General features: G+C 43.3%; 1 protein-coding gene across 1 annotated transcript; it reads right to left on the reverse strand.

The window, feature by feature from the left end:
• Positions 1-7,193: 7,193 nt before the first annotated feature.
• LOC118426434 (probable G-protein coupled receptor No18) lies at positions 7,194-9,234 on the reverse strand. Its single transcript, XM_035835812.1, has one exon. It carries the CDS (start codon positions 9,054-9,056, stop codon positions 7,626-7,628), a length of 1,431 nt encoding a protein of 476 aa, XP_035691705.1. The 5' UTR covers positions 9,057-9,234; the 3' UTR covers positions 7,194-7,625.
• Between the last annotated feature and the right edge of the window lie 855 nt (positions 9,235-10,089).

A 10,089-nucleotide genomic window follows, 5' to 3' on the forward strand; every position in this document is an offset into this window, starting at 1 on the left:
AACTGACGAAATAGGCCCTTAGGTAGAACACTTGTGGTGTTCAGAGGACAAAAATGAGATCCAACAGATAAAAAAATACTTTTCTTTGTTTGAGCTTTGATACCCTGAAGCGAGATTCCTTCTTGTACTGAGAGGGAACGTTTTGGGCAAATTATTCATTCAAAATTCATCAAGAGATTTCATGCCCCGCAAAGCCAGGTCGGAAAAGTCCGCCAAGTCCCATATCGTGCGGACAGAATGCAAACGGTATTGTACAGCAAGTAGACTCCATGAATCATTGTAAAAGCCTTAAGCAGGGAATTGAAAAGTGTGGAAGTATTGGTCTGGAAAGGGAACACTGACGCCCGATCGATGGCGAGTGTTTAACTCGACGTACTGGACGACATTCGGACGTAGATGGAGCTGGTTGCCGCGGATAATTGGCAGTAACCGGTCGGGAACCGTGCAGGGATAAGACGTGAAGACGAATGGATGAAGTTAAACCAATTCTTCCCGATGCATCCACGATGAGCCGAGGAGGAATAGCATGACGTCTTGGAGACATGTGGCACTTTAGACGCAATCAAGGAAGGAGACGCGAGAAATGTACAGATGGGAAGAAAATAGCAACCGGATGTCTGAGGAATGTAAGATAAAGTTTTCACTGTTGGTGAGAAATAGGCTCGGGCAGTTGCGTGTTTGAACAGAAGAGATCATTTCATGTTTTCCAATATTATGTAACGTGACAAGAATGGTAGAAGTGTTAAGCCATTTGGAGCTTGAGGTTGTCGGTCTAATGAATGATGTCAGTTTTCCGGTGAATGCACTCGGGTTAATGAACTTGAGTGTAAGGACCAACTTTTCCCGGAAATGCTTGTGGCAAGAGTGTAATGCATGTACGTGAGACGTATTATAAAAGGGCGCCATTTGAAAAGCAGTACATATTTCTAAGAGGGTGTTTCATGTCGGGGTTTGAACTGAAATTCAATAGACAAAAGGGAAGGCGTTCCATTATGCAGGATTTGCATATTTCACTGTGTGGGCATAAAACATTATCAAAGTTCAACGTTTCTGTAAGAGGTGCTCGGAAGGTCCCACCGACGGACTGGGACGGGGGTGGTACAGGCTTCCTGACACCTTTGACCAGAACTGAGGTAGGTCATGTGTCTTTAAGATCACGTGCCAATATGAATAGATCGAGCATTGATGTACATTTGTAGCTTATTGGGTAAACGTCACCGTAAGAAGATGAATTTTACAAATGAGCTAGATAAGGTGCTTAACTCTAGATCTACAGAACTGGCTGGGTTCTTATTCCGAATGATGACTATTCAGCTTCATGATCTGCATGCCGTCTGATTACAGTCGGAACATTTCTTCCGGGAAAACCCTTAGCTCAAAAGGGAATACACTTAGATGTGACGCATTGAAACACTGGGTTACCCGCCTAAAGCTACCATCCCGCTGGCTATAGAATACCTCAGTCGTATTATTATACGATGATCGATAACAAGTCATGCGCACGTGTTGATGGAATGATCGATGCAACATAGCTGTTGGGAAGGATCTCCTGTTGGCGGTGCAAGATTAAGAGCATCAATTATTTTCTCGTGATTGGCAATTAAAGACGATGAGTTATACAACGAAGTTTCACCACTTTCTGCCTGTCATAATCCGGTGAAGAAGGGATGACTACGACGTGGCGACAAATAGGCCCCCTGTAACGAAGTGGTAAGGATTGATGACTTACAAGTCCCTATGGGTTGATGTGGTTTATCCTTGCGGTTTTCTCTCTGGGATTTGGAAGTACAGCCAATTGAGGAGGATCACTAACGCTGCTACTGTTCGCCTTTGTTGTTTCGGGATCTGAAAAAGCTTAGAAAGAGAGTGTATAATCAATTCAATACTGTAACCGTACTGTTTAAGTTCTTAAGGTCATGAAGAGATCGTAAGGCCAGGGAAAGGGAGGCTGATATTAATGAAAGGATTTGGCAATGTCTAGACACTCAACACAAGCATATACCTTTGACTACGTATCGTAATTTTGGATCGTGGTGTTTGGCAGTAAAGGTCAGATGGATTTTTGTCTTATCTTGAATAAGATTTATAATAGATTGGGGCATGGTGAACTTAACCGTTACAAGTTCTGAATTCGAAAGCACCAGTTAAATGTTTAATAGTTTCTGGCAGCCGGAAAGATTCTTCTCCAATCTGTGATGGAAAATCATTTTTACTGCAGAGACAAAATTGGAAAGCATTCAGTTGAAGCGATCCCATGTATTGCACGTTACTCGTAACTGATATTAGAGGCTTCAGACATTGAGCTCGCACGTTTTACTGCATGTCTCATTATCGTGGGGTTTGGTTCGTGTGATGGGAAAGGTGGCCTCTGGGCGACATATTTCATTTTAAACAGCTGTTGCTGGGACCTTGCATCTCAGATGTTCAGTCTATAATGTGTTTGAGTATCCCCGGATAACCGTTATTCTAGCTGATTTGACGAAAGTGGAAGAGAGGGGACCAGAAAAAAATGGAATGTTGATCTTCCTATATTTATCTATTTTGCCACCATGTAAAGTTCATCAAATATTGTTTAATTCATTCCTGTTGTTCTACTCAGTGTGCTAAGTACATGTGTAAAGGCGTTCAGAATATATTCATTCATTCATTCGTTCGTTCGTTCACTCATTCATCACTAGCTAATTCTTTAGTTCATTCACTACTGCTGTCACGGCATTCACTTACGGTTTGTATCTTTCTGCCAACTCACAGCAAAGTAAGCTGGCATTTCCATCAAGCCTTGTACCGTGTACCGGTCTTTAAATCTTGTAATAAACTCCTCCACTCTCTCCTGGGATCTCCGATGGTGCTTCAAAAATCCCCAGCACGTTTACTCCACTGATAACAGCGTTACTCACAGTTTCTCCATCTCTGAAGGTTCGCCACTTGTATCACTTCCGCTGGATTTACCCTGCAGCTTGCACGCCTTACAATTGCTGGCTGATTGCTTGTTAAATAGAATGGGGGGCATGAGAGCTAACTTTTCTGCTCTTTGATGTGTTGGGGCTAAGGTATTGATTGAATTTTTACCTTTCCTTTTCCATGTAAACAAGACGATATCATGATTTCCAACGACCCCAGGCAGCTCATCGTTGTTGAGCCAGATGTTCAGACAGAGCCAGAGCATTAGTTATTGGCCACAGAGAGGCGCCGACTGTTTTGAAAGAAACTTAGAATAATGGAAAACTTTAATCATTATGCCTGGAGTCAAGATCATATCTGGTAGACACAAATCCAAATACGAAGGTTGTAATATTACTGCCTCCGAAATGTAATCACTTAAAGTTGAAGCAATCTATCACTTGGAACAGAACTAGCCTCCACGTCCGACGTTCATCAGTTTGGGGAAAGTTTCCGCCTGAAAGTTCTTATCTATCTAAAGATATATTCATGGACCATTTGCTTTGGTTGCACAATCTTATGATATGATTTTCTTAGATGTACAGACTCATTTAAAAGGTCCTCTCGGTTGTACAGAGAAGAAAATTGAGCAAACGATGTGGCTAAGAAACACTGTTTTGTTAGGATTCTATCGCAAATTTCAACTCTATCAAACACGTGGAATGTGCAAAGAGGAGATAGCATTGAGTGCATTCATCGGTAACAAGATCAGAAAGCATGACATTACGCTGTCAAATAGCTGTCTAGGAACATGCATTTTATACAAGAATACGTCGTATCAAAATCTTAATGGTAGAAATGTTGGAGATGGGTCACCTTTCACTTTGATCTTTAGAAGCTGCAGATGAGGTCAGGTCATAGGTCATTAATGATGACCTCACCAGCCTCTAATGATTTTGTCGAAGGTCAATATAGCTTCCATCGTAAAGCGCTTATGATAATATTTTAAAAGTAAGAATCAGTATTACCAGCTGCTACTTCTATGGTGGTTATGTAGAACTAGAACATGTTCAAGTTGATTTTGGGTCGTTGGAAACCAACAGTTGCTGTCGTTCCATTCAATTTGGTAAGCGTTTGTTTGGGCTAATGAAAACAGTATTTATTTACGAAGCATGTCCTCTGAATATATACAATGTAGCTTATTTATGAACACAAGCGAGAGAGTTCACGGTTGTAATTGTTGGTGCCTCTTGATATGAATTATGATGCTCAATTAGAAGACAACATGAATAGTATATTTTTCATATAAGTAAGGATGTTGCACTGAATTACGACTTTTACGTTTCTGATTGAATCAAAAGCACACAATAGCAGTAACAGTTAGAAATAGCAGTAATCTGTTGTAACTCTCTCTATGGTACACACCTCTCGCATAAATACTAACTTGTTCATTACTATTGCTATATTTTCATCCACAAGGAAAGCCTATCGTCACCTAGCCGTGACCGAACATTTCACCGAAAGTCTAACCTCTTGCACTTTCTCGACATAACCTTCAAGCTCAGCTGTTTCCTAACTGATCTAATCATGAAGTTTAATTGTGTTAGGCCTTTCATAAATCATCTGGTAACAACCTCATAACGTTTTCGTGCATATGGCTGTCAGGCAAAATGGATGGACGGTCGTGGAGAACATTTTCTGGGTCATCATTGGAACTGGATTATTTTGGATAATTTATGGCCATATTTGATTGATGAACTATGCTCAATGTTATGCGTAATCGACTTGGCATATGTCCAGAGCTTTTAAGAATGTGGCATGTCTTCTATTAACAGACACGGTCAAGCGTCCAAACTTTGACACATCTCTGAGCGGCCTTTCAGTGAGCACACAATGCTCTCCTGGGGTTTCCAATGATATCCATGATCTTCCTATGATATCTCAATGATCTTTCAATGATCCTCAACGTTTTTGTTGATCTTTCAGTGATGTCTCTAGATGATTTCTCAGTTGCGTCAAAGACGGGTGACATTTGGTTGCTTATCGGTTGCCCAACGGCCTCCATTCATGTATACGTAGAACGTGAGGACAAATGGATGTGTATCTTGTTATTTTCTTCATTTGTGGTTTGCACATTCGGACATCTAGATAACACCTGTGCCAATCTGAACGTTTTCATTCAAAAGACCGTAATGCAATATCCATCAATGTCAACGGTTCACGCTAGGCTTTCTACATTAACACATCCCCAGCTATGTTATCATCTTTTCATTTGTACCTAATCAAAAGTCTCGTCAGCGCACCTTTATGCAAATCCTGATTCATTATCACTCGTACAAATGGTGACGTTGTCTGAAAGAGTGCTTTACCCTATACATGTTAACTCATATGTAAAAGTCAACATGTAATATATGAATGTGTATCCTATAATGCCTTTCAGGATTTGATGTACATATTACAGTAACAAACTAACGTATGTTGTTGGATAACCGTAACGGCATGACGATGGTTACAGATAGGGGCAAATACACATGGAGAAAACCGGAAAAAAACTTTTTGACGGAATTGAGGCTGAGGGAAAAGAATATATAGGCTGTAGTAAGAAAAATGTAATTCAACAGTTAAACTACAAAAATGCGCCAACGATCGCACTCAAACACCAAGAGTTTTCCTAATCCGTCACCACTATGCCGGCAGCTACGCCAATGGCAACCTAAGCTGTGGTAAGCTTTTGTAAGCCGAGCTGAGCTAGGTTTTTGTCAACCCGTCAAACACTGCAGATTATAGTGTTCTCTGCCCCTGGGAACTTGATGTTAAGGGATGTATCGTACATCTTTCTTACACATTATTCCTTTGTGTGGCTAACCTTCCTTTGTCCTACAGCGAACCAAGTGGCGTTGGTGTGGCGTAACTGGTAGTGCGTTGAGATCGGAATCAAGAGGCCCTGAGCTCGATACCCACCATGCCAAGACATTGTGCCCTTGGGAAAGGCACTTCACACTACTTTCCCTTACGCCCACCGAGCTACTTCGTCTTCGGCTAATGTGTCTAAATGTGTGCCAAAAACACACTACGGATTTGGTGCGCCAGTGTGCCAACACCTGCATGTAGACATCCACCAAGAACCGTTTAAAAAAGAAGAACCGAGTCATACTTAGCGATAACCCGCTTTGAACAACCTTAGCCTTCTTGTCGCCACTATCAGCAGTAACCACTGCCACACGGACGGGCAGATGTAGCCATCATCATTTCCTGTGCCACAGCAACTTCAAGCTCTTCAATTATCACTTAGCCGGCTCGATATTCCAATGTATTCAATCTCATCAAATTGCTTGTACCACCTTGGGGGTGAACAAAATGTACCATCGATCCATCTAGGTAGTCTGCCACACACTGAGCCAATCAATCCGGATATGTTTTTCACTAAACCTGCCCAAAGGGTGGGCTAATAACAGCTAGAAGATAGATAACCATGGCATGTGTTCAAGATGAATATTACATACCATTATTGCATTCATCACAGACAAGACATATGGTGTTAAGATAATGATCAATGCGAAGCCATAAGTTGGCACTTTCGAGCTTCTACAGTTAAGTGGGATTTATGTGGAAACTCTTGCATTTACCCGACGGGCATTGCATAGGATTCACCATTGATTTCATACATCTATACTGTAGGGATTGGGTTGACGTGGAAGGGTTACAACCGGTTGAATCTAGAATGCCTAAGGGCATGCCCCTGCCAGGTAAGCATGTGTTGAGAATCACCCATATATTTGCACTTATCAGTAGGCGAGACTTACATTTCCACCTTCTTTTCCGTCTGCATAGAAACACTTGACGAAGAGTTATAACGTCAACATTAGAGGAATCAAAGCCCCTAGTCAAGACTAGCAAAAATAATGTTGTAAGTCACAAACACTGCCTGCGGCAAGGCCACATACTCTTTGTAGAGGAGTAGCCGTTCCTTTGGATAAGTGCTATGCACCTGATAAGCTTTGAGAGCCCAGTGCTTTATCTTTTCCTAAGCATTTACTCGTATATACACATAGCTGCCAAGATTATGAACATGCGGCATTGCGATGAAATGCCATGAGAGGGGCCAGGGAGCATTAGGGAATAGTTTAGATTGCGGTTAGGGACGGCAGGTTTGTCGTGAATATATTGCACATAGATGGCAGCGCCATGATAGGCAGACCAATACAGAATCAACATTGAAATGTAATTTTTTTAAGGAAATATATGATTGGGGGAGCGATACCGAAGCAAGAGAACAGCTGGTTTGATATATTCGGCCAAAGCATGGCTTTTATTGCTGTATAGATAATAGATGAACAGTAGAATGGAATATGTTTATACTGCTTGGCCAAACCTGCACTTGGCGTAATTCTTCGTTAGTTATTTCATTGTTACAAGTCTTGAGTTTGTATTACTGCTTCGAATATCTGCCTGCTATAGTTTGCATACAATTATCCACAATATATCTGATCATGAATATTTTTCTGACTTGCTACAAAATCGACGCAAGCACTATTTTGTGGGAAAATAGATGACCATTCACTGCTTGAAAAAATACATTCACAATTGATTTCGTCTTTATAATTAGATTGAGAGCAAATTCCTTTTCTAGGCTAACCTGAGCCAGATAATCGTTGAATCATATCTGTGCTATGATATATCATTTGATCGTTATCCCGTCTAATCATGAAACCTCTTCACGCTGTAACCTTACATCCGCTTCTACGTTAGACAAACGAGCTCTGCTCGCATTTTGATTGACGGAGTATGCGTCCAAATATGACTTTCCGGAAAGCTTTTCTAAAGTCTCTGTTAAACACAGTATAAATCGCCGGGTTCAGAGCACTGTTACAATATCCCAGCCATACAAATACACTAAACGGGACAGGGTCTAAGGAGCAAGTGCTACAAACCGTCACAACAACGTAAGAAACAAAGAAAGGTACCCAGCAAATTACGAACACCCCCATCACGATACCTATGACCACAGTCAGCCGCCTTTCGCGGGATTGCCGAAGCTTTCTCCGGATCTGGTCGGGCCTTGAAGTAAAGTCTCCCGGCCCGTCGGCGGTGTCAAGTCCCACGGAAGTTGGGTCGAATTCAGACGGCACACCGGTCCCAATGTCCGACTCCACGCGGGGTGGGCATGACCCTGCCTCGTGACACGTTATTTCCTCTACAAAAACAGGCCCTACCTTCACTCTCCTAGTACGGCGTGTTGCTGATCCCCCGTCAGGAACAACCAGGCCGTTTTCACATCCAACATTCCCGTTTGCCTGTTCTTCCGATGCGCATTGTTGGTCCTCTTGATCAGACGTTACCTTAATGCATGGTTTATTTGAATCGACGCCGATTGGACTTTCTGTCATTTTTGGAGTGTCCTTCTTTGGCTTTGCATTTGATTTCTTCAATATAGACTTTAATGCGATCGGGGCTATGTTAACGCTCACAGCTTCGGGTTTGTGTCTGGTAGCTACTGGTCTTGACGAAGGATGCTTTTTCACTCTCTTCAACGCTAAACTAAAAATGCGAACGTTCATAAATACTACGACAGCGAGAGGGATGTAGAAAGACCCCATAGTTGAGTACAACACATAGCCAGGACTATCGCTGTACTCACACTGTGGATATTCTTCATCTCCTGACGGACTCTTGGTTTTCCAGCCGACCAGCGGCGGGAGAGAGATGACTGCGGACAGGACCCAGGCGGCGGCGATCATACAGCCGGCACGTTTGGAGTTGGTGTTCTTGAAGTACTGCACGGCCTGTGTGACGGACCAGTACCGGTCCACGCTGATCATGCAGAGGTTCAGGATAGAGGCGGTGCAGGCGAAGACATCCAGGGCCAGGAACACCTCGCACATCACCCGTCCGAAGTACCAGTACCCCATCAGCTCTTTCACCAGGGCCGGCGGCATGATGACCAGCCCTACGGACAGGTCGCTGACGGCCAGCGAAGCGATGAACCAGTTCTGGACCCGCCTCAAGGACCGCTCCATGAAAACGGCCGTGCAGACCAGTAAGTTTCCCAGAATCGTCATGACTATGATGGCGATGATGGTGACGGAAATAGCAATAGTCTCCCCAAGACCATATCCTCCCTTAAAATCCCCCTCTGTCCCGTTCCCTCTAAAAGATGTGTTTGAAACTGCATCCATCTTCCCCTGTCTTGCTTTAGCGTACTTGCTATGCCCTCTTCGAAGAAAAGTTGTCGATAGAGAGAAGAGAGGAGGTTGAAGTCCATTTGCGTAGACGTGATGCAAGGCAACGTCTGGGAGACCGTTGTAAGCTCCCGAAGGAACAAATGCTATCGATCCTGCATGTCCTTTACGGGCGGCGAAAAGACCGCGGAAGCCGTACGGCAATCCAACCCACGGAGGTCTTTTGCCACAAATTTCCTCATCCGTTGTCTGGAATCAATCTGGATGACTTTCATGGATGTGCTTGATACAGATTCGCGTCACAGGCTCTTATACGAAATCGCTTTGTCATGAAATAAAACCAAATCAGACGAGTCGCCCAGCCATTGGTCGACGTTTTCAACGTTACCAAGTAGTACAGTACTCCTCATCCATGTGGAACGGCACTGGCTCTGTCTTGGTCGACTGTCATTCCACAGTGTTGAACAGAATCCATTAGCGATGATGGGGTATACAGGACACCCGACTACATTACGCATGTCGATCGTTTTAGTGGGCGTGTCTAGCGCTTCCACCTGACGACATGATTTCTTTGCGCTTCAATGGATCACTCCAGTACATATGAGTTATATCGCGACTTAAATAGTAGCCCATTCAGTGCGTTTCGTTCGGGTGTTATTTTCTGCGTCTTTTGAAAGGAATCCTGCTGCCTTTTCAATGCAGGAGTGTTTAGAACTACACAGGCCTATCTTTTAAGCAGCAAGTAACCGGCTATAGTCTGAGTTTGCCACGATGTTGGCATCACAATAACGCTTATGCAAGAGCGAGGCGACAGACTAACGTTTAGTAAAATGTCATAGGTACAGAACCATCTGCACGCCATTTGATTTGATCACGCAATTTCCTCCTCCCAATTTTGCTGTCTGCAGATTGTTAGCTCTTCCCCTGACAGACAGGTGCGTGATGAAGCCTTACCGCGGATTGTGCTGCCAAGGACTCCGACGTCATCAGTCCGTGACACTGTGCGTACTGCCTTGGTTCTTACATAACC

Source organism: Branchiostoma floridae, chromosome 11 (assembly GCF_000003815.2).
Source record: "Branchiostoma floridae strain S238N-H82 chromosome 11, Bfl_VNyyK, whole genome shotgun sequence".
Taxonomy (NCBI): Eukaryota; Metazoa; Chordata; class Leptocardii; order Amphioxiformes; family Branchiostomatidae; genus Branchiostoma; species Branchiostoma floridae.

Bases quoted from the DNA above. Each gene is read 5' to 3' on its own strand.
- LOC118426434 (XM_035835812.1), bottom strand. From the start codon at position 9,056: ATGGATGCAGTTTCAAACACATCTTTTAGAGGGAACGGGACAGAGGGG.